We start from the raw sequence: 26,559 nt of genomic DNA, 5'->3' as shown, positions 1-26,559 counted from the left end.
CTATTCGACCGAATTATATATCTCTTAGACCGAATAGTCGACGTGTTAGGCTGATCACCTACTTGCCATTTAGATTTAAAAATGATCATCAAACAGATTCAAAAATCTCAGGCCAAGACCTAAACAGGTTGTAGCGCCACTGATTTATTTTTATCCTTAAAATGGTATGCCTAAAATTTTAGTAAAATTTCGAAAATCACTTCTAGTGCAGTTACAGAACAATCCCGTCTAATTCAAACGACACAAATGCTTTCAAGTACTCCATTACACGAACGACATTCAATAGAACTTTCCGATTTTGTGACAATTTCTGATAGTACAGTATACACACAGATGTTTCAAGTCGTTGACAAGCTCTAAGACACGTTAGTATTGTTTACAATATTAAAAACTTTGTTTAAAGCAATACTAATATAATACTAAAATAAAAATGTTTTATAATCTCAGTATTTAAATCATGTTAAAGAACAAACGAAGAAACTCAATAGAGCAGTATAATATAAATAAAAAGTTTAACCCTAAATCGTTCCTCAAATGGATTAATGAATCGTTATGAATCAATGAAAACTTTAGCGACATAATAGAAGTTGAACAAAATTTTATTATTTATGGAAATTGGTCCTGTTTTCCTAAATCTTTTTGTTTTCCTGAGTACAAAGTAGAGGCAAACAATTAATTTAAAATTAATTGTATTTTACGTTAGAAAATAGTACGTTTTCATTTTACTTTTCTACGCTGTACATGTAAAAAAAGTGAGATCAACTCTAGATATCTGATGTATGAAAATGTTTGTATGAACTTGCATTTTGCACAATCTTTAATGCAAGAGTGCGGTTATAAATTAAATTATAATCACCAGTGATTTTTGTATTGATAAAAGCTTGCCTACGCTCGGCACACTGATACAGTGGTAAATGAACAACAAAATACAATTTTTAGGGCCTGTTTCACAATGTATGGATAAAGTGCCAAATAGCTATGCGACACATAAATTATTCGAAAGATAAAAGTTCCGAATAAGATACTTCGCGTTTCATGACAAATGGCGCTATCTGACAGTCAAGAAACGCAAAAATACTGTTTATCCTACAAATAAGTAATAAATAGCTTATTTGGAACTTATCCGGACATTGTGAAACAGGCCCTTAATGTGACAAACACTATATATTATGTATAGAAAAACATGACATACATGAAGCGATCATACAAATATTAAACAAAGCAATAATTACCAATCAAAGAAAAAATTACAAAAAACCTAAACGAAAATACGATTTTAAAGTGTGATGGTGGCAATTATGGATTAGGAGTGTTCTATATAGTTCTAGAAAGGCTGCAAAAAAACGAATAGGTCTGCTGAGTATGGTTAAAAGATATAAATTGCTAAACTAACACTACTCCTAAGTTTAAATTTAATTTATTAGTACTTGACTAAATTTAGAAAAATAACAACATATCCGTCATTACTTTCGTTAAAATATATCGAAGTTTTTATAAATAACTAATGGAATTACTATATTAGTAATAAGATAATTGAAATAGTAGAAGTTGTGTTTTACAAATGTATATCTCAATATGAATATTTTGGCAACAAGTGTATTCATAATCTCCCATAAATTTAATCTCGATCATACGGAACACTGTACAATTTGTCACAATACAATATGTTCTGTATTGCTGGTGAGACAAAGCAAACCCCAACTTCTCCACAATCGTTATTTATAAATTCCACTTAACAGAACACCTGCTTCTTATAAAATCTTATTCGTAAAGAGACAATTTCAATACAATATTATGCTTACGTTATACATATATAAAAGTTTTGCTTTGGCATCTATTTATATGATAAAATTTTAGATTTTGATCAAATTTATTGAAGAGATGACTATGCTGGCAACTAAATAACTTTTCATTTCTGAAAATAGTTATTTTAGGTACTATGATAATGCAGCGACTACATTTACAATAAGTAAATTATTATTGTTAAAAAAACATAATCCTATACATACAAATCGCATTACTTTCGAGAGGAAGGTGATTATATTTTAAAGAAAGTATTTAGACTATAAGCTTTGGCAACAACTGCATACATAATAACTGTTTTTATTATGGTATTTGCATGCCTATATGTATGGCGGATTGTGCGGGTTTTTTAATAATTAATCAAGTTGATGGGAGGACCTACTCCTTGCCAAAAAAGCGATTTATTATTATTACTATTTTTATACCCAGTTAAATAAAGAATGGGAAAAACTACGGCGACGAAAAATCTAACTTTTTAGATGTTCATAGATTACGATACTTTACATTAACTGCCAGTTCTCCATTTAAGGGCTAAGAACGAACGACAAGAGCTCTTCGTTACTCTTAACAATTTTTTAGTTATACACCTTTAAGCATATTATTATTGTAATTAAATCTATATATTTGAAAATAAATTTCGTTTGTTTGACTGGCTAAATCTCGAGAGAGGCTGGATAGATTTGGCTAATTATGATCTTGAAATATTGACCAAAGTTCAGGAAAGGATTAAGTTTATTATTTATGGGAAATAATACAATCAGTAAAAAAAATTAAAATTGAATTTTTCGATGAAAACTAGTTCCAAGTTGGGATATAATAATAAACGTTTTAGAAATACAAAAGCCACTTAGTTCTCATATATTTATTTTATAGATTTAGACCTTCACAAATTTGAGATTCATAGCTAAAGAATGATCTCTTTGGTTTGTTTAAAAAATTGTATTAAGTTTGTACATAAATATAATATGTCACAGCTAAGTACAGTTTTTCAGTCATACGTAATACAATTTTGGTCCATATAATTGTTTGCTTCAGATATAATTGTTCTACTATAATTTTTTAGGTATGAAATTCCGACACACTTCGACATTTTTATCTAAACCTGGTTACTTCCAGATGCTTTCAGCGTGTAATAAATGATAAACCTTAAACAAAGAATCTTTAAGTCTACAATAAATCTACGAGTAAATGAAAAAATGATGAGCGCTTAGTGAAAAATATAGCTGAAATTTTCATTTTAAATCCGAAAACTGTGAAAATTTTCTCTACTTATTAAACCTCGAAGTGAATTTATGCAGAGCTTCTATCATTCCGTCTTAAAAAGTATTATGAGCTACTCTGTAAACGTATTGTTGGCGTAAAACATTTTTCCCTTGAATAATTTAATTAAGCGTTATGTACACATTTTCATGGAGCTTATGATTTTAACTAGTCTTAATGAACCGACTAACGATTCAATAAATATGATGCATGTGTAGAAATGTTTGTTAGGAAATAATTTGCCGTCTGGAAGGAGTTAAATTAAATTAAATTTTATATTAGTGTAGATTTATCTAATACGTAGAATAATTTACATACTACATTTAAACATGCTTAATGTTTTTTTTAATTGAACACGGGGCAAACGGTCAGGAGGCTCACCTGATGTTAAGTGATACCGCCGCCCATGGACACTCCCAATGCCAGAGGTCTCGCGAATGCGTTGCCGGCCTTTTAAGAAGTACGCTCTTTTCTTGAGGGACCCTAAGTCGAATTGTTTCGGAAATACTTCAGTGGAATGTGAATAGCTTCTGTTCTATAAGTTGAATAATAATAATAAGAATAAGAATAATAAGAATAAGAATAAGAATAATAATAATAATAATATTTATTTTCTCACAAAACTTAATAATATATATTAGTATTAATAGTCTATATTATGGTTTAAAATTAACCAATTTAGTATGATCTTAGTACTACTTAAACATCTATAATATTCACATATTAAAAATATATTAACGAAATAAATTCCTATAAAGTAAAGAAATAAATCTCAAAACAGATGTTTTTTCTCAATTACTTTTAATTGACTGTTCTTATAGAATACAATTTATAATTCTGCCACTTCAACCTTTCCAAGATGGAAGGCTGTTTGCCTCCGCCATAGTGCATAGACGCAACATTACAACATAAGCAGCATCTTAAATACATTAATGTACACGTGCAGAATTAACCCCTTCCTGCATTTTGGTACAAATATGATCCACACCGTTCTTTGATCAATATTTCCTGTTTGAATAAATAAAATTTCGTTTTCTACAAGAAGGATCATAAACGGTACATACGCTTCCATACTAAATACTAACAACACCATCTCTGAGTAAATAGCTGTACTAAAAATGAGTTGCAAGTTAGAGGGACATATTTCGACCGGTGCCCCGCGTAAGTGTCTTTTTAAAATTCGTTTAAAAATAGTTATCATCCCAATTTCAGTTAGTAAAAATACGTAACGTAGGTGAGATATTGCAACTTATCTGGACAAGGTAAGGTTTTCTGTATTTTTATGATTTTACTCTGCGAAAATGTTATTTTAAGGTTTGGACTAAATATGAGCCAACATGCAGAAATATTCCTTTTACTGTTGGTTTATATTTGGTACATTATGCATTAACGTAATACTTGCGGACTGTGGTTTTTTATTTCAATGAAAGGCAGCAGGTTCAGGAAAAACATTTTTTTATAATTAAAGATATAGAAAATTTATTTTTAACATCAATAATGATTATGTGATTCAGGCTGAATGCAATCTAAATGAACTACACCCCATTCGGATGAAATACTAAGAGACTCGATTTTTAGATTCATATTGTTTTGTTGTAGTACATATATGGACCCAATAAAATTTTATGGTGGTGTACATACATACCATCATTCAAAAACTTCCTAACGGCACCACTGATGAAAAGGTTTCTGATTATGATAACTACAGAAAACGGGCTAGGGATCGGCCACCTATAATACTACCTGAATCAGATTCTGACATGGAAGGCGACATTCCATTATCAGAACTTACCAGTTCCAGTTCACGTGCTAACAGAAACGCAAAAACTAGATGGAGGGACAGCTTTTTAGAGAAAACAGAAACAGAAATTCAGTTCTTAGGCAATACCAGCTTGCCTGCTGATATAACGGAATTAGAGTTATCATCCTGTAATCGCTTTGAAGAAATTAAACGTTTCTTACATTTCAATGATAACTCAACCCAAATTCCCAAAGGTCAGGTTGGCTATGATCTATGACCTACGTTGGCAGCAAACCCATGACCGAAGTGAGACGTTACGATAAAAAAGAAAAAGTGTACCAAGCTATTCCCCGACCAAAGGCTGTCACGACATACAACAGTCACATGGAAGGTGTGGATCTGTTAGATGCACTTCCTGGTTAGGCGGAATCCAGATCTGATCACACAAATTTTATCACCGCATATTCTTTCATCTTTTGGATATGACGACAGTCAATACTTGGCTGTTATATAGACGTGGAAATATTGACGCTGGTGCATGGTTTCCCCTTAGCGATTTCAAGGTAGCTGTGGTGGAAGCCCTCACTATGACCAATAAGCCCAGCACAGTCGCCAAACGCGGATCCTGCAATCTTATCGAAACTGCAATCCAAGAGAAGAAGTCCAGAGGAGCTATTAGAGCTATAATAATGCCATCTTTCTGGATTCGAACTAGATGTTCCTCTTGACCAGCTGGATCACTTGCGTATCGGGTTATCCAGGTAGCGTTGCTAAGTGCCTGAGTGCAAGGGTAGATACCACATGCTATGCAGGAAATGTCAAGTCAACTTATGCTTGAATGAGAAGAGAAATTGTTTCCTGCTGTTTCATACTATTTAATACTTTTTTTTGCAATCTCTGCATATTGTGCCATATTTGAACCAAAGTGGAAAAACCTGATTTTCTTACATATTTTTTAATAAATTTTAATTTGTTAAAATACGTGTCTTTTTATTTATTTTTTTACGTAACATATATTTTTTTGGCTCGAAAACAAAAAATCATGCAGGAAGGGGTTAAATGAATAGCGGGGATGGATTGGAAATTGGTGGAGAGGATTAGAGACCCGTCCTTCATTCTATCGGACGTCGTGTTGTATTCAACATGACATGGACTGAATGTAATCCTGATTATGTGGTACTCGAATTTTTATCACACGTGCAGAATGCTAGGAATAAAGTATCAATAGACAATTTTTATAAATAACTAGATACAATTTTTCTTCGAAAAATGAAGCTATGTATTCAGGTGAATTGCAAAAGCACTAATTCATATGTCACGATGGTACCAGCTACCTGAAAAAAGAAAAAAAAAAGTAAAAAAAGTTTTAACTTAAAATTAGATCATTTAGTATAGGGAGCAAGAGGCTCACATGATGTTACGTGATACCAATGAAAACTCAATGTCAGAGAGCTCGCGAGTGCGTTGCCGGCCTTTTTAAGAATTTGTATCTTTCCTTGTATACATTATGTTACGATCTCAAAATCAAGTTTGGAAACGTACTGATAGCAGAAGTTCCCTGGTTACTTGGAAAAAGTTCATCCCGGTGAGCGCCACTGACTCTCCATGTACTTGCTCGATGAATCTCTGCACCTGTTACATTATATATTATTATACATGTCTATTATCAAAGTACTGTACAAACAAGTGTAACATTTATAACTAGAAGTTGATGAAGACTGAGCCTGTGCTTGTAATAGCTTGTGTGTTTAAACCCCCCTTCCCCCTCCATAAACCCAACTAAATATAAATATATAAATGTATATTTTTATTTTTGTGTTAACAAAAATATTTTGCTCATCAAAACGGACAAAAACAATAATACTAAAAAACATATAAAGACCTCGGTACAATAGACTGGAGATGGTACAGCATAAAGAACCGGTGCTGCCACCTGGGTCGCTGAGTGGACCTTCGAAGCAATCAGCGCCACGATGAGGGATCGGCCCATGATAAACGTAATCGAAGTCAACATATAGACTATGTATTCGTAACCATTGAAGAGACTGAAAAGGCGATTCATTCATAATTTCGTTACAACTACTCGAACCTAAATCGATGTTTTGCTGGTACTTTCTTTGTATTTTGTAATATATTTCATTTGTAACACTTATGTTTACTTTAAAGTGTCACACATTTTAGATGGAAGTTTGTAACATATGCCGTAGATTTAGTACTTTGTATGATGTTATAAAATAAATAAAACCGTAAGAAAAATATAACGTTTCATATCACATCACTTAAATAAATAGGTCACAAATTAGGACTATTAGTAATATTAAGCCTGTTAATGAGCAGATTAACCTGAGTTATAGACGGGCAATTTGTGTCTTCCTTGTCTGAGCATTTGTCGCTGTGCTAGTCTGTGCGGATAGAGAACCGCCGTAGAATTTCAGATTACCTTTTGTTTTGCTATGACTTTTTTGTCGTGTTGACAAAACTTAAATTAATATAGTTGGCACGTAATCATTAAAATATTAAAGATGAAATTTTCTACACGACACTGGCGAAGTACCTTGTGCCGAGTTGGCACAAATTAAAGCTATTAAAAAAAGATGAAATTTAAATGGTTTTGAATAAATGAATAGACATAAATAAGAATTATTTTTCTTATAGGTGCCGTTTATAGAAGAAAAATGTTCATACCCGGAACCAAAATTCGGACAGTTTTTGTTTGGGACATTGTTGAAGTTAAGGCCGTATCTGAAAAAAATATTACAGTCAAACTTAAGTTGTATTTTTTATTATTACAAAATCCTTCAGTTAAAAATGTTACCTATGTTTATAAGATTACCTGAGTTATGTAACCTTACATTAGTTGAGGGACATATAAATAATTTAGTTAATAATTAGAAGCATGAACAATCATCACACACATTAAGCGAAATGGACTTCTTTTGTTTTTATCACACTCATAAATTGTCATTTAACATTCTCGTTTCCGATAATATACAATCACATGTGTCAATTTTTGGAACATTTTTAAATCACAAATTATTTTTTACCGTCACAACCCCTATTGTTTAGTAAGTTTTAAGCTCATATTTTAAACAAATAAAATCAGTTCTTTCTCAACTTTAAATAAAGTGTTTTATTTAACATGTATATAAACATATATATACATAAAAATGTTCTATAAAAAAAAATACAACAACCGTCACCTAACTTTTTTTGTAAACTGAAAGTTAACCTGAATTTTTATGAATATTCATATTTGTCAATGGACAATGAAACTGTGACTATTTCCCTAATTAAGTTTTAATACTTACGATAATATATAAAATAATTGCAAGCAGATGAAGAACAAATTGCTGGCAAATGAAACGAATATAATTGTGTTGATATAATGATCAAATATTCGTACTAAACGTGTCGCGGTACTGTAGTCCTCTCGGAGTTTCTTCCAGAATGAAGATGGCAGGAACTAAAATAATTTAATTCCTAATAATATAATAATTTTCCCAAAACAAATTTTGAATTAGGAAAATCATTTAATTATGTATTTATTATGAAATATTGTGATGAATTTTTACTGAGTTTAAAATTGTACACAAAAAAAATATTATCAATAAAATAAAGTTTTATTTATATGTAGCACATACCTGACCCTCAGAAGAAAGCAGTTTTTTGTTAATTTGTTCCAATACAGAACTCAGATAGAGGCTGATACATATTATAAAAAGATGTGAATAATTCCAATTGAGCGTACATACAATATTCAAGAACTGAAAAGTTAAAATATGTTAATAATGGCTATTGTTATCTTTTTTACCGACTCCGTGAGGCACCCATAAAGGATTAACCAATGTTTGAAAGCCGGGTTGATGAAATGTTTTCTATTTTACCACGATGGCCTTTTAAACTGAAATGCGATTTATGGCCGTTTCAAGAGAGGCTCGAAAGTTTCCCTCGTCTTCAGGAGGCTGAAACATTTTTTCAGAAATTTTCGGGATATGCAGGTACAGTGGTACAGTTTTCAGTAAACTTGTTTTCAAGACCCAAGAGCGGAATGATACGCGAGAGAGGGGAGGTCGAAACCTTTTCGAACCCAGACTGAACAGCCTAGAATGCCGTACGACAAGGACGGAGCAATGTGCAAAAGAGATAAAGAGTATGTACGTTCTAGAATTGTGCAATCGCTACTCAGTACTACTACTACTACTCCTGCCTAGAGAGTTCTCGAACATCGTTCAAGATTATTCCCAGGGAGCATACGGAGGGAGGATACGTGAGCCGAAACGCACCCGAACGAACAATTAAGTTAGTTTCGAGTGCAATTCCGAGAGATTAACAGTGAAGTGATAACGTGCCAATATTGAAGACTAGTTATCGTATTTTGTTTGTGGTAATTTGTGGTTTTTAAGTCTAAACAAATTCCTCGTATATTAATTAAATAATAAAGAATCGAAGATATCTACGGCGATTTCTATCCGATCCCTTAGCTCGTAACTATGACATTCACCCGTACAAGGGTTCGACTCCTGATAAAGCAATTAATTCAGGTTAAGAGCCCTTTTCGTTAATATTCTAATGATTAAGATTTGGTGCAATTGATTTTAAATTTATCATAATGTTGCTTGTGTTATAAACAGTTTTGTAAAACGTGGGGTTTAAGGGCAGCTCTAATTAAAAAAATAAGTTGGCACCTGGTAGATATCAGTGACAGCAGTGCTGGTGTTTAATATATATATATATATATATATATATATATAGTCATAATACAGCGAGGATTTGCTGCCAGCGTTAAAGGTATACAGAGCCCACAATGATAAAATTTTTAAATTAGTTTTGATTATCCATTTACTTATCCACTTTTGATTATCATTAATATTCAAAAAGCGATACACATTATATTATTATACTTTTTTACGTAACTTACCATTAAAAATACAGATAGTGCCCCATTGATAGGTAAATTGAGAAAGGATATCCAATCAAAATATATTTCAGTATAGGTCTTGTAAACATCAGTTTGTGTTACGCAGTCCGTTATATGCCCAAATTGTGAAATTATCGATAGAACATGTTCAACTGAAAAATTGTTGAATCAACTTTAATGAAGTATGGAATTAATTTTTTTGCCAGGTCTGAACGTACCTAGACATGTAGTTGTGTTAAGCTTATTGCTCTAGTTTGTATAATCGTTAAACAAAAACAATATAATCTATTAAAACTTTTTATTCTGTGTTTTACAGAAAACGGTTAAGCATCAATGAATTTCTTTTTCGATGTATGCAATTGACACTTGCTACTATGGTAAAGGCAAACATTTGGAATAAACTTGACTTGTCTTGGAACCACAAAAAATCTACATGTGCACAGGCTAATCACTCCTTTAAAAAATAAAAATAATCAAATAACCAGATGCCATTTGCGGTAAAGATTGTTGGGTTTCTACGCCACTGGATAGGATACATCTATCAATACTATATATATTCTCAGTATCGTTAATTAATAGTCAAATTAAAAAGTTATGTCAGAAAATTGCCGATGAATCGAATCCTAGCAGATTTTCCTTTTATGAATAAGAAGATGGAGTAAGGAAATTTTGGGGTTTAAATTATTCCTGAAGTAAATGTTATCAGCAAACCCTTTTAAACAAACAAAATTTTTTCATACAAATGACAGACTTACACAATGCCAAAGTGAACATAAGAATCGTGGCTAAGGTACATTTGAATTGAATACGAGGATCTATGTATTCATTTAGACGTGATGACGTCACTTCCTGACATAAAACTTTCCACTTCCGCGCTAAGCGTAGAAACAGGAAATTCGTAATGAACGTGGTTCCATAGAATATTACGTTAGCTGTAATAAAGATGAAAAATAATTCTAATGATTGTATTTATTTTTAACAGATTAGGTATGTTTTCACTTGATTAGTGCGAGTGCCAGTGATTTAATTGAGGATGGTTAGTGCAGGTGTATAGTGCACGTAGTATTAAATTCTTGTTTAGTGGCTCTGTTAAGTAAATTCAGTTGTCGATACATCTACAAGCGCGCTTACAATTACAAGAAGTACTGAAAGAAGTATTAAACGCGGATTATCTGAAACCGAAAAAGTTTTGGAAGCTGAACTTGTAAGATCAAGAAAAGTGTGAGTTCGAAAATCTATCTATGCTTAAAAGAAGACACATTAATGGCAAAAGCTTCCAACTCTTCAAGGAATTGGCTGCTAAAGATATTACGGAATATTACTTTGCTCTTAGGTTGACCGAAGAGTTACTGCCTGTACAAACGTGTTGTGACACACTGGGAATGAGGGGGTGCGTAGCCAATCGCAGTTCACTCGCAAAAAAATAGAAAACGCTTCTTATCACGTTGCTACGCAGCCAACTAATCCCCTGAACTAATCAGTCGCTGTCCACACTTGTTTTCTCCTAATAACGAATCTCATTCACTAGTCACGAATATAGAATTCAGGCCTAAATCGAATATTTGGCCGCTAATTTTCTCTTTTTTAAATCGCCTGTATTGTAAATTAATTAGCAAGTCTTAATTCTGTTTTTAAAATTTTGTTACGTTAATTTTGCTCACTGCTTTTCTTTAATTTTTAATTTACTACTGTAGGAAGCGTCGATATATTCTTTAGAGTTGCCTTGGTCCATTTAATGCTTCTAGATTATATTGTATTTCTGTTTTTCTATTGTTTCTGTTATAATATTTAATAGATATTGCAGATAAACTTACCCAAGGTTGTAACTGAGATGTTTTTTTTGAAGATATTCATAATACACAATATTGTTATCAGCATTTGAAAAAAACACAAAACTATACTGTAAATGTGTTTCATAGATTTCCTCTCAAATCTGAAAATTTATGAAAGAAAATAAACTTTTTCCAGATCAAAACGTCCACTTGCTGAAAGCTAGATATAGGATGTCAGATTCTTTCTGCCATTTCATTCTGCTACTTGGGGCAAGGGATGACCAAATGAATTTCCACCTCGTATAATAAAATAAAAGTGGTAGTTTTATTGATTAAGAGCTTCAACTACTTTCTGATGCTGATATAATATATAAAACAAAATACATGTATTACCTTATTTTTGATACATCTTTTCCCAATGCACCAGAGACTGGATTGAGACCTATGGTATATCCAGCAATGATAAGCATGGAGGAAGCGCCTTTAAAAGCATCTTGTTGAGTTTGAAAATCATGTTCACAGTGTGACCATATATTTCTTAGACCTGAAATGGTAATAAAAATAATAATTCTTTAGGCAATTATTTCGTATTTAATAATTATATAAAGATCTAATTGAACCTATATATTTAGTAAAATTAATACATCAATTTTAAAATATCTAAACTATGAAAAAGAAAACAGAAATTTTCACTATAGTGAATAGTTTACTTACAAGTCATAAAGCGAGTCGGTTTAATTAATTGTAATAATTTATTTTGCTTTTCATCTTTAAAATTCCTGAAATTGTAATAGTATGTAGTACTAAGCCTTTAAATAAAATAAATATATTTATAAATACCATTTTCCCTTGCCACTTTCCATGGTTGCGTTTTTATGTATATTTTCTATTTCTTTATTTGGGTCAAATTGAATACCTGAAAAAATACAGTTTAACAAAACGATTATTTAAAAAAAATAACTAACAAAGACAATTACTTCGCTCTTTCACGTTTATTTTCAAAGGCTGGTTCATTATTATAATAATGGCTATAATAAAAATGTTGGTCTAATAAGATTGATTAAACTTAAATAATGTTCAAAGAAAATTAAAACGGCTTTTAATGACACGAAATTTCAACTTTCAACACAGAAGGAACTTTATAAACAATGTTTTTGATAAATTTATATTTAATAGATCCCGCCAAAACATGGCCGCCACGCTCTGTCAAAGTTGTATGCACTATAATACATATTAATCTTGTTTATTATTTTCCATCTAAGCCAGCTTAAAAAAAAGCAAGACAGAACTTTTCTTCGGACAAAAACAGAAATATAATTCTGTTTGTATTCAGATTTTATTGAGTAAATTTTGGTTGTAAAAGCGATAAGCATCGTGATTGCAGATAGCGTCAATAAATGTAAAAATTATAGGTTGAAGCCTCAATTCGTAGCACAAACTTAACCAATGAATTATTAATATTGATAATGACTTCAAAATTACTTAGTAAAAGTTTTGTTTGACGAAACAATTTACTCAATAAATTTTGAATCTTCAAAAAACCTTACAAGGCAAACCTCCTTTTTTATTATGAATAATAATTATAAATAGGTAAACATTTTGGATTTGTGAGTTTGTAGGGGATTCCAATTTTGAAAATTCTTATAAGATACCATTTTTAAAGTAGAAATTGTATGATGATCCGATTCGCTAACTAAAAACGAAACTAAATTTCGGGCGAAGGAAACCAAGTCCTCTGCCGCATCTGTGTCTGTATGCTCATGATAAACTAAAAAACTACTTTACGGAATGAGAAGAGTTTATATATGTTTTTAAGGTTTACGGATAATGGTTGCCCATGCGAGTGGTTTAGTATCTATACAACGGTAATTGCCTTGATTTACTAGCAGGTTGAGTTGGCTGGAGCGTAGGGCCAAATCAATTTCTTTGCTATCGCATAGAAATTGGTTATAGTGTCCATGGGCGGCGGTATCACTTAACATCAGGTGAGCTTCCTGCCCGTTTGCCCTCTGTTCTATAAAAAAAATATTAATCAGATACGAAGATCTGACGCCCAGACTTTAACAGGTTGCAGCGCTAAATTTGTTATTTATGAAATAAATATCACTTTAATAAAACTATCAGAATATAAAATTGTCTATGACGACTATCACATACAAAGTTAAAAATGAACGCATTTAATCTCCCAAGTGATTAAACTCACATTATTCATTCGTTCATATGATACATTGTATTTTAAACTTTATAGTTTTACATTGTTACTGTCGTAAAAGGAATACTTTCATTTATTTTACGACTTAAGTGAGACGCATCTATGTTTTACAAGGAAATTCTTGATAAGTGTTATCCTAGAGGTTTGATCGTGCTTATGAGGGCATAAGTGCACCTTTTATTCTTATGTACGCCTTTAAATATTATTACAATATCTAGTCAACATATTCATAAAACCTTGTTGTATGTACAAAAAATGTAAAAGATTAAAAAAAATGATGACTTTCACCAGTATACAACGATAATAGAGCAAATTTAAATGTACGACCAACCAGGACCCAGAAGATAAACCACTCCCATATGGAAATTGTATTCGTTTTTGCGACAAATTCTCAAGCGAAATTACAGAATTGTCACTCAATAAATTCAAAGCCCTCGTTAAAAGTAAATTATTCAATAAAGCTTTTTATAAATTTTACGAATACTTAAATGATCCTAATCCTACGGATTGAATTGCTCTAGTTCAAACAATTTGTATGAGTCAAAACTTGGCGATTTAAAAGAGTGGCGGAAAGTTTCTTCCTTCTTCTTGCCCACTCTACGCCCTTGACTTGTGAACTGGTAGTAAATGTAAATTTACAATTGCTTTCATTTGTTTTTTTTTACCTATATGAATAAAGATATTTTGAGTTTCAGTTTAACACTCGCCAATACGTGAAGGGAAATATTGCGAGGAAGCCCTAGACCCCAAAGTCGATGGCGTATATCAGACATTTCAATAAATATATGATCACGAGGCATAGAGGTCAGAGGCAATGGCAAAGGTGATGGTGCCTTCTTTAACGTCTTGATCAGCTTACGTGTATTTGTTTCTATGAAAAATTAGGAGTATAATAACCAAAATTAACGTAATTACAAAAACAATAACATCTTTAGCCCAATCACATATAGGCGACACGAACCATCTTTCCGCTTGACTGATCACTGTCTAACGAATGGTGTCATCTTGTCGTCTTTTGTTTCACCCATTGGAGTTCTACATAAAGTAAAAGGGTTTCCCATAATTTCTCCAACAATATGAAGAGACTATGGAATACTTCTTCACGGACTTTGCATAATTTTGCTGGTGTGATGCGGCAGCTTCTTTTTGTGGAACAACAATATATGAATACAAACAATTGTTTGTGTCATAAATAAAAAAACAAATAGTTATAATGAAATTTTATTTCCACTATTATTATATTTTTTATATTAAGTTCTAGTTGCATAAGCATGTGAGCGTACCTTAATATTATTTTAAACACTCATAGTCTAATTATCCCTAGTCTGCAAAAAATGGATTGTTTTGTTTTAATCATAAAATCACATTTGTCATAGAATGTCACATTTTTGACTACAACGCATGATCAAATACTAAAGCTTGACTACCAAAACTTTTAATTTAAAAAGTTTTTAACGTTAATTAGGAAGGACTAACCAAAATTATTTAGCTCGATGGAACTCTTTCGGTTTATTTTCATTTGTAGGAAGGATCTGGAAGAAATCTCTGAAGCATACAACAATAGTCTGCCATCATTAAGGTGCTCCATCTTCCCTGGTATCTTTTCCGTCTCCTTAATATCTTGTTGAAATCGTTCACATTGCTCTTTACTCACTTTTCGAAAAATTTTCGATAATCGACGACGCGACGTGGGAAAAAGCAAATATATTTTTAACCTCATTTGTAAACCTAACGCTTTTAACATTATTTTGAAGATTTGTTTGTGGTGTTTGATATTGCTTAAAGTATTATCTATGACCTCTTTAAAGGCCTTCTTTATGAGGATCCGTCATTGTTGTAATAAATTGTGGACCAGCTATCTAATATCTGGCCCGAACAACACCTTCCTTCAACTTTGCCTACATGAGCCCTGGAAACTTTGATATTAAGTATTTGAAGCCATTTCCTCTTAGAGGTGACCTTACATATTGCTCGATCAATCTTAGCTTTATAAGAAGCAGTCGTAAAAGACCGTTGAGGAGCCACCAAAATTTCATGCAGGACATTCATAAGCTAACATTTAGCTTTATTAGAGGACCAATATTAAATAATAATAATATATAATATCGTTTTGGTCCCATTATTTGCTCACGCAACGAGTTCTTTATCTAAAAAAAATTAGGGCCGTCACGGGACGCCTGGCAGATGTGAAACATCGACATTATTTTGTAAAAGTAATATGCAGAAAAGAACAGATTGTGATAGGAACTAAATATGTCATAATGATAAAATAAAATATTACGATTTTTTTTCAGATAACGATGACTATTTGTTGAATAAACATTATTTTCATTAAATATTTTTAATGTGAAATTTACTACTGCATTTAGACTGTATATCATATAGCGCGGCGATGCGTCGCCACGGCATGCGTCGCCACGCCAGTAATCGGTTTTACGTGCGGCTATAGATGTTTCACATCAAACTAATAATAGTTTTGTCCTGTATGCATTTAAAAACTGCAATAAAATCAAATTTTGCCATTATGAAAAAGCGTAATAGTATATATAGTTTTATTATATCTTCAAAAAACCTAAATACATATACATACATTGAAAACATCCAGACATAATTTCGTTATAGACATATGTAATGGATTAATAGATATAATGTATGAACGTTGTTTCATTTTCATGCATTTCATATTGATCATCATATAGCAACGCTCGTGTGCGGCTGTTTTGAAGTAAGACGACTTCATACGTCACTACGGTGGCTATTGCCTAGAAAAAAATATTTAAATTCCAAGAAAACGAAAGATAATATAATAATAATAATTAATGTAGTCAATTTGAGAATGAAATATTTTATTGTATATGCCTCGCTTCATATAGGAAAAAGGCGCTCCAATCCTTCGGGTATAGACCTTAGATATCTGAATGTATTTTATAATAGACTTGTAGATTATAGGTCTTCATGCAGGTAAGCATGGATGGACTAGCTAGGGATTACCCAAATATCGGATAACTCTCCTCTACGCATTAAGATATAGAGAATCACCCAGTACCTCCTCCGCCATGGTTTCTGGCTTCCGTTTAAAAATAATCACTATTCGCACATAGAAAGTCCATTGGTTCCGGGGTTCGAACTTACGACCTTAAGCATAAGAGTCACACGTTGAAGCCAAGCAAACAACACTTGTTGTTCACCTCATGTACACGAAACTATATTGGATGTAACATGGCACTATTGACCGAAGACGATTTGACGAATTTAGTCGAAAGCACTACATTGGAATACAAGTTGTATGGAAAATGTATTAAATCATTAGCTTAATTAATAAGGTAACTAGAAAGGGTTATTAAGAATAGGTAGTTCATTATGTATTTGGAATCCATATGCATATAAACTACTATTTTATATTTTACTCCAGTTAATAATACTCACAGAAAAAAGCATTTTTTTAGTAACGAAAAAGCAAATTCCATTCAATGCTGGATTACAGTATTGAATTTGACGATAAAATCGTTGCACCTGGAAAATAACAAATTTGTTTGAAATTGCGAAATACGAAAAATAGCAATTTACCACTAGCTACGCACTTGCTATATGCAATGTGAGCTTTATTTCCGACAAAACAGATCTTTAGACGAAAAAATGGTACAGCAAATAAACATGAAACAATTATCTATACAAAACTATAGTAAGTTAATGAAATTTTTAAATCTACGAACATCGAGCGTGTAGTCTTGCGTCTGAATATTGCGCAGTTCTGCCAAAGGTTTCAGGGCCTCCATGTTAACTTGAACAGCCATCATCGAAGTGATAAAAGAACGCAACAATAGAAATAGTAAAGAGTATATGTAGTATGCATTGTATTCTATACCATCAATAGATCTGAAAAAAAATTTTTTTAGTCAAATTGTCTACATATTTAGGAATTTTAAAAATGGAACATCTCAATTATTCTATCTACCAATTCTCAAGTCAAGGGCGATTAGCAGAATAAAATAACTGGCAGGAAATACACCACATCTTTTTAATCGCCAAGTTTTAACAATATACTTCATGTATATTAAAACTAAATATCGTAATGATAAAGAAATAAACGCTTGTCATAAAGACGCCCTTATATTGAAGATCATAATACAAAAACGTAGTTGATCAAGGTTAAAACCTATATAGGAAGTGAAATTATAAATAATATGAAGGATTTCAAGGCCTGTCACCACAAGTAGCACCCGTTCCCGTTCATAAATCTTAGCACGAAATATTATTTATTTAGGGACTTCAACCAGTTGGCAATTGCACTGTGATTGTTATACGATCTACTTTTTACTTCAATTAAATGATTACAGAATTTAATTCTCATTTAAAACGGATAGTTGAATGCTAATTCTTGTCATTTTTTTTTTATAGAACAGGGGGCAAACGCGCAGGAGGCTCACCTGATGTTAAGTGATACCGCCGCCCATGGACACCCTCAATGCCAGAGGGCTCGCGAGTGCGTTGCCGGCCTTTTAAGAATTGGTACGCTCTTTTCTTGAAGGACCCTAAGTCGAATTGGTTCGGAAATACTTCAGTTGGCAGCTGGTTCCACAGAGTGGTGGTGCGCGGCAAAAGTCATTCGTTTTATATAATTTTTTTTATCTTTGTAATCCTATAGTTAGTCGAAATTTGCTTATCTGCTACTTGGAATAGTCCAGTGAAAAGGATATCTCCCTCTTACAACTTGATAAACTAACATTGATGTGTTTTATAACAGTCTGCCAACTTACCCTAACGTTTACTATGCTCTTAATGAGGTATAAGTTTTCATTTACTGGAAATAAATAAATAAATTTAATTTCGTTATTCTCGTTATTATTTTTTATAGTTTTAGTTATTTTTATTCATTAATTTTTATTTTTTATTTTAAAATATACTTTTATTTTGTGGTTCTTTGATTAATTATTTTCTTTGATAGATTTAATGTCTAATGTAATTGATGTGTATGCGATTACATTTTTAATGTCATATTTTATTGTATTTTTTAGGCAAACACATTGTTTAAGATCGTATAAAGAAATTAATTAATATACATTAATAAATATATTAATACATCATATTTTTATCAACCGATAGATACTTTTATATGTAAACCTGCAAATAGCTGTCACTCTTTTTAATTTTCATCTCTTTAATCTCCAATTGACAACTTTAAAAGTTTTGCATTTACATACATATCCTCATAATTAAGATAGATATAAGTAAATCTTAACGTGTTCTGAATGAACTTGTTTGATTCACTTGCTTAAATTGTTCAAGGAAAGAGCGTACCAATTCTTAAATGGCCGGCAACGCTCTCGCGAGCCCTCTAGACAGTGTCCATGGGCGGCGGTATCACTTAACATCAGGTGAGGATAATGCCAGTTTGCCCCGTGATCTATAAAAAAAATGATTTCATACTATGCATTTCAAATTACTTACAATCTTACATCTTCTTGAGGACAATCTTTATGAGAGTCATAAACACGACTGAAATGAATAAATAGTTAGAATTAGGTATGATTTTAGTGAAATAGTGGCATGTGTTTTCCGATTTTTTACAATGCCCTCAACCTTGTATAAATAATAAAAACCTTAATGGGTCAAACTCATTTCATTTTAAGTTCCTTTAAGAACTCTTAAAAGCTCATCAATGCACTTGCGAGCCTTCTGGCGTTTTGGTGGACGGGCGGCCATTAATGTATAAGAAAATATAATATAAATAATTTTAAATAAAATTACTTCACGTTTATACATAATTTGTGTTTACACATGTACTCGCGTAAGGAAAAAACAATATTATACACTATTTTTTAAATATAGAGTAATACCAATATTTAAAAATTGATAAATTCATAGATTTAACAAGTTTGTGGCCTGTTTTACAAAAAAAAAGTTAGGCCCAAACTATACATACATGTAAATAACGTCACAATAGAATGAAAATTGTTAATCTATGTATAATATAATATATATAAATCTATAATAATAAAAAAGAGTAAAAATAGAAAATCTGTATACATACTAAAAGGTGTAATACATCTGCACACAAACATAATATATGTTAGTGAAGAAAGAGAGCAAAATAAGTGACGACAATTTTTTATTGGCTTCTTTAAGTAACTTCATTACTTGGGAGTAATGCTGCCGGACCAAACTCCATTCCACCGAATTCTGTAACAACAAGTGAATAGTGGTCTAGGTCTTTGGTTCCTGCATCTCATTCTCTTTTCATTATAAAGTGGATGAGCTATAGAATCTGATAAACGGTTTTGGGTCTTGTGTGAGATTTAGAGTAGGAACTTAACGCTAAGGATATTTTCGTATGATAAAAGCATTTGTTTTTCATAGTTTAAAAATAAGTATTCACTATGAATACCCAAAGACCGGATTCCTCACGATTTCCTTCACAGTACAAGCCAGTGTTAATTGCGAACATATACTAATGTCGCTACTTTAAGGTCTGGACCTCACTGACCGTGATCATTACTAATAGGCTACTTGGTGATCAACTTTCTACGCCTGACACACGTTGACTTTTGTGGTCTAATGCCTATCGGTATCCTCACGATATTTTACTTAACATTACGAGTGAATGTTAAATGCCCACATAGACACAAAGTCTATTGGTCCTCAACCGTGGATCAAACCTAGGTCCCCAGAGAGTCTTACGTTGAATCCACTAGGGTAACACTACTTCATAATTGCGTACATATATGGGAAAATTGGTGTTATGTTTTTAATATTGTAGTGGCATATTATATAATCAAAAAACCTCATCAACATAGACAATACTTACTTGAGCAACTTGTACAGATATAATTTTGTTTATATCTCTAAATAAATTAGATAAATACATCCCAACACACATGATAAACACATCCAAGTGAGTCCAGATAAAAGTGGCTTGGAGATTTACTAGCTATAAAAAATATATTTACCATAAAAGAGTGTTTCAATTAAAACGCTTAAAATGAAAAACTTTACGAAAGTAAATTAAATAATAATAATTAAATTTTCAAATCTCCGGGACCATTTAAGATAACCAATTTTAAAAGTCAAAAATAATTTATTCGTGTAGGTAACACAATGTACATTTATGAACATCAAAAAAGATATATACATTGAATGCTTCTAATTTTACATTTACTGCCAGTTCTCAAATCAAGGGGGTAGAACGGAAGAGAAGAACTGGCAATAAACTTTCCGCCACTCTTTTTAATCGCCAAGTTTTTTATTTTACGCAACGTTTGTAAGGAGCTGCAACCATTACACCATGTTCCACATGACATCTTAAGTAATAAATAATAATAAAATTATTGTTTCATTCATTGCGATTACATATATTATATATACATATATTTATATACCTTATATATTACACCTTTCCACAGACTGAATGTAGTTAAACGAAAAATTTGTGTAACAAACACCTGCACGTATCTAATAAGTACGTTGTAATTGATCCTTCGTTCTTTCATACAATTCATTATGAATGTTAGCTTATAATTGACGGATAAAATATGTTCAACTGTAAGTTAATAAACATGATTTAGTTGGTCAACAGTAATTACTTAATTTAACGAGCAGCGATTCCCTTTATATTTTATATTATTTTATTTTATATTTTTATTCTGAAACATTCCGATTTCAATACAATAACAGTGTTTGGTTCCTTAACAAAGCGTCTAGCGTTACTAATGAAAACATGTCACAAATAATAAACGAAATGGTCATCAAAACCAAAATATTCATTATTTCCTTAGTACAATTCTTGCAAAATTATAAAGAACTTAGGAACTTAGCTCCACAGTTTAGTCTGCACGCTTTGTTCAGTAGACGGCAAGACGTACTGAACTACTAAGCACGATACGCTTACGACATTAGCGCTAAGCTTCATTCCTTTCTAATTTTTTTGAATGCAATTTATAATTGGCAAAATTATAAGTTAAAAATTTGTTTCAAATTGCAGCCTTTGGAATGTTAAATAAAAACATTAATACAATTTCAAATTAAAATATATAAAACTTACTCAGGGCTAAAAGCATGATGACATACGAGTAAGAAACGAATTTCGACGGATTCGGTTTCTCTGTGCGTATCGATGCAAATGAATGTTCGAGTATTGCCACGCGTCTCATAAGTCTTGGCCATTTTCTTGCCAATACCGAAAACGATAAAATACTAAGAAAACCTGTAGAGTAGAATATGCATTTTGCTGAAAAAAATAATACGTGTGTGCGTTAGAAGATACACGTCTTTAAATATGTACTCTCATAATTTTCCCTAACGCGCCAAAAGATTTTAAATTAAGAACATATTTGGCCTAGCTACTATTTGTGCATAACTGAACCACGTGTATGAATAACAATTAACCAAGAAACAAGACAAACGCGTGTATTTATTTATTAATTAACTCTGTGACTTGGTTTATGCCCGTGGCGTATAATTCTCGGGAATCGAATCGGTCAATCAATAATTGCAATAAGGCTTGATTTTAACGAAAGTATCGATAAAACAATATAAAATATAATATAAATAAATAAATAACTCAGTGGCGCTACAACCTCTTTAGGTCTTGTCCTCTGATTTCTGAATCTGTTTCATGATCATTTTTAAATCTAATAGGTAAGTAGGTGATCAGCCTCCAGTGCCGTCGACTTTTTGGGTCTAAGACATGTCGGTGTTGTCACGATGTTTTCCTTCACCGTTCGAACAAATGTTAAATGCGCACATATAAAGAAACTATATTGGTGCACAGCCGGGGATCGAACCTACGACGTCAGGTATGAGAGACGCACGCTGAAGCCATTAGGCTAAAACTGCTTAGAATAATATACTCACTAAAATTTTCCAATTCAAGTGATATAGAGAAGTGATAGAAACTCAGACAGGAGATAAGAAAATGTGCAACTATTAGGAGAATGTTGAAAAAGTAGCAAAATGATCGGGTCTTGCATCTGGAAAGAATTGTAATTTAAATTAACATCAGAAATCGTAGCATTATTAAACTAAATTCAATACAAAAATATACAAAGTTTAATAATGTTTTTCATAATTTTATCGCTTTAATTTGATGTAAAAATATATCGTAGCGTTGTCTAATTCTAAATTCAAATGTTGACTTGCTTACCTTAATTCGTTTATCGAAGACTTGTTAAGCCCCGAAACTGGAAAAAACCCAACCCAGCGAGACATACGCATCACATGCCTGATGCAAATATGGAGTTCGCATTCCAAATTTGAATTATTGCTTGCATTCATTGTTTAAAATTGGAACACTGAAATGTGAGAACACCCGACCCTATGAATAATCACTAGTAGTTGAATCACAAATATATTATTTTGTCACTTGAGCACGAACTTTATCGTTAAAGTATTGTCGTTAAAATCTGTCAGCGATAATTGATTGCTTGAGTTTTTTTGAATAAACGTCATAATTATCCGTTGTACGAATGAATATTTGATATTTGAGTTGATAAAAAAGAAATGAATAACTATGAATAATTCGTTAAATGACAACTCACCTAATTCATAAATTAGGTTATTTTCTATGAAACAAAAAAACAATAAACAAACGGACAGAAGGCATCGCATGTTAAATGATACATATAGATTTTTATTTTTTTTCACATTCTTAGTGCAGAAGGCTCACAAGTTGTCGGTCATATATGTTATTATATTCTTAGTTAAATGATTGTATTAATAAGTTTTCTATTGCATCAGTATTAAATTACTTTAAGAAAATAAAGAAACTACTCCTAGTAAATGTTTTACAAATGTATTTAAACTTCCATACTAAATAAAGTATTTAGAAGTTTTAATAATTTGTGAACATTATAAGTTTCGTTTAATTTTGGTCTCTCAATTTTTTCATTAAAAATTACAATACACGAAGAATTAACGATATTATAACCCTTTTTTTTACGTACATAAGTGTACATTATGTTACCTATATGAATAAGTGATTTTTGATTTGTAACGTTAAGTCCTGTGCTTGCTTGCTTTAATAAATTACTTCGTAAATTATTGTCCTCATTATCGATAAAATCAACATGAATATTTATTTAGGATTTCTTTTGTTGTGTTATCTTTTGTAAATTGATTAAACGAAAAACTGACATAAATGTGACATGAAATATGATTTGTGTTAACGAATATATTAATAAAACAGTACCAATGTGACTTATAATCAATGTATGTTGATTTTCTATGCTTAAGTTAACAGTAATAATATATTAATATGACAATTAACTACCATAGTAAATACTAGAATATCTTATAATCGTATGTCGTCTATAAAATAATATACATTTTTTTATGAAGAAAGCTTTAAATATTAATTAATAAAGTAAAGAAAAAATTCTTTCACAGTAAAAAACTTACATAACCACATATTTTACAAATTTACAAAACAAGTCTAGGGTCTAGGTCTAGTGATAGAAACAATTACGGACCATCGTCTCCTTTAAAAACATATTTTTGTCCTAGGTGCCACAGACAGCTCAATGTGATGTCCCCCGAAGGTTGTTTCAGCGCAAAGGAATCGGTCACTGACATAGCCGTGGAATGCAAGGCTGTGGCTAAACAATGTGAAGAATCCTCGGAGCAGTGAGGTCGCTCGGTGAAGCCTGCGATATGCCCAGGGCACTTCAGAGCATATGGAAGGATCTATGCTGGCTTAATCAGGATGGACAGAGTATGAGTCTATTTGTGGAAACTGAGTTCACCTACAATAAACCATGTCGAGTCTGGTCGAATAAACAATTTTCGTCTACTATGTTTGAAATACAAAAAACATATATGCTTCCAACTTGTTCGGCAATAAGCCTAGAACCTCTTAATTCTACTACGGAGATTGAACATTCATTAGCTATAATAATAAAACTAAACGCCATCTTAGGTAAGTGGATAACTTTTAACGAACTTAGGTCTAAATGACGTTTCATTAGGGTAAAGGCTTCATAAATTATATCTATTTGTTACACTGCTGTAAACAAGTAATCATTTCTGACGTAGACCCTAGAATTCCAATTATAATTTGATATTTTTATTATTTCACGTAGTTCATTTGAATTTAAGGTCTGTATCGTTTTACCGGGATGAAAGATGGATTAGATGCACTTGTAATAACAACATGGACCGGACCTACTGGAAAGAGATGTAAAAGACGACAAAAGAAAATATGGACAGATTACGTTATACTGTTTCTCAAGACAAAGAAATGAGAATTGTGGAGGAGGATTTTATCCTAATAGGGGTCATACAAAACCTAGACCACTAAAAAAGAAAAAAGAAATTTAAGCTATCTTTTTTTAACACAACTAAAATAAATATTAATAAATAAAGTAAATTAACCAATTGTTGTACGGATTCTTCAATAAAGCTGTAATAATTATCATAGTATTATGATTTTCTTTTTTAAAAGAGTACCGACAGTTTTTTACACCTTTTTCTCTTGGCCTACACAGCCTACAGGTTCAAATTTAATGGTACATGGAATAAGTGATACCTTGATGATCTTATGTTTCAAAATAAAAGTATTTTATTTTTTTTTAATTTTATTACTAAAACTTTCGTAAAAGCTTAGAAGGTCCATTACTCAAAATATGTCACAAAGTAATCGGATGAAAGTTGTTAAATTTATACACATGTCTTTTAAAGGGATAACTAAAAGTATTTAATAATAGCAGCTGACGACGGTTGTGACGAATATTCAAGCAAAACAAAGCACAGAGACCAGTTTTGGCTCTGTGGCTCCAATGCCCCAAACGCTGGTACGGTGATGAAGTCGCAAGACTTAGACCCAAAGAGTCGACGATGTGTGGCAGGTGGAGAAGGTTGATTACCTTCTTCTTCTTATTCGGTACACTCTTGACAGAGCGGTCGTGATCGCTATGTGGTAATAGAATGCGCAGATGTGATGCGCTTCACGACGTTCCGCCATCGTTGCCTATTTGAGGTCATCCTGCTGCACTGATTCAGTGATACTCCTACGGCAGACTTAATCTGATCAGTCCAATGTGTAAGTGACCTGACGCGCGGTCTAATGCCTTCCACCTTCACCTGGACGACAAGGCGTTCTATGGACTGATCACCACGCCGAGAGACGTGTCCGAAGAATGTCAGGATGCAAAATTGTACTGTTATACCATTGTAACTTACCCATTAAAAATGATCACGGATTAAGGCCATTTGTATAATTACATTAAAGATATGTTTTACCAACCAGTTTCATGTAAGGAGATAGGTGAATAAAACTTTCTTTTATGTCCCATTCTTATCTGCATACAATTTGCATTTCAGCAAATTGATTAATTTTCAAATGAATAATTCATAAATGAAAATATCTCTGATCATTCGAACTGCTCATTGGAGTTGAAAAACAAAGAAATCGTAGGCTTCGTTTAATTAAGTTAATGTTCAATTTTATTCAAATATATTATCAGGACTGAATTTTTGTTTTCGAAAAAGTCTAAGTCTTCCAAAGTTTATTGTGGCCGTTCTATTATTATAAGGATTTTTTGTTTGTATATTAGTCTTGGTTGTATTTAGTAGGTCAGCGATTGTCAGATCCTCTAGCAGTTACATCGAGATTTTAACTAATAAAGTCAAAATTGTTAATCACTCTGTATCAATGTTTTTTTTTATGGAAAATTTTGTATTCGTAGTATCTACAGCGTTATCCTTAATGTCAATGGTTTAATTCCGAAGTAAACAAGACTTTCTAAGTGCCCATTTAACGATTACTCATATGGTAATGACTAAGCTAGAACTACTTGATGTACACGTTGGGATATTGATCTAATTCTCCACATTCGCAAGATAGTGAAGATGAAGAAACTAG

The 26,559-nt window shown here is 32.0% G+C and overlaps 1 protein-coding gene across 1 annotated transcript; it reads right to left on the bottom strand.

Moving 5' to 3' along the window:
• Window positions 1-4,675: 4,675 nt before the first annotated feature.
• Window positions 4,676-17,482, bottom strand: LOC123690027 (gustatory receptor for sugar taste 64f-like). Its single transcript, XM_045632479.1, has 7 exons — window positions 17,420-17,482; window positions 8,446-8,568; window positions 8,113-8,267; window positions 6,687-6,849; window positions 6,347-6,436; window positions 6,092-6,138; window positions 4,676-4,835 (listed from the first exon to the last, which is right to left on the bottom strand). Exons 1-7 carry the CDS (start codon window positions 17,480-17,482, stop codon window positions 4,766-4,768), a joined length of 711 nt encoding a protein of 236 aa, XP_045488435.1. The 3' UTR covers window positions 4,676-4,765.
• Between the last annotated feature and the right edge of the window lie 9,077 nt (window positions 17,483-26,559).

The sequence above is a fragment of the Pieris rapae genome, chromosome 19, assembly GCF_905147795.1.
Source record: "Pieris rapae chromosome 19, ilPieRapa1.1, whole genome shotgun sequence".
In the NCBI taxonomy this organism is placed as follows: Eukaryota; Metazoa; Arthropoda; class Insecta; order Lepidoptera; family Pieridae; genus Pieris; species Pieris rapae.
Note: the sequence above shows the minus strand (reverse complement) of the source record. Positions and strands in the feature narration are given on the sequence as shown.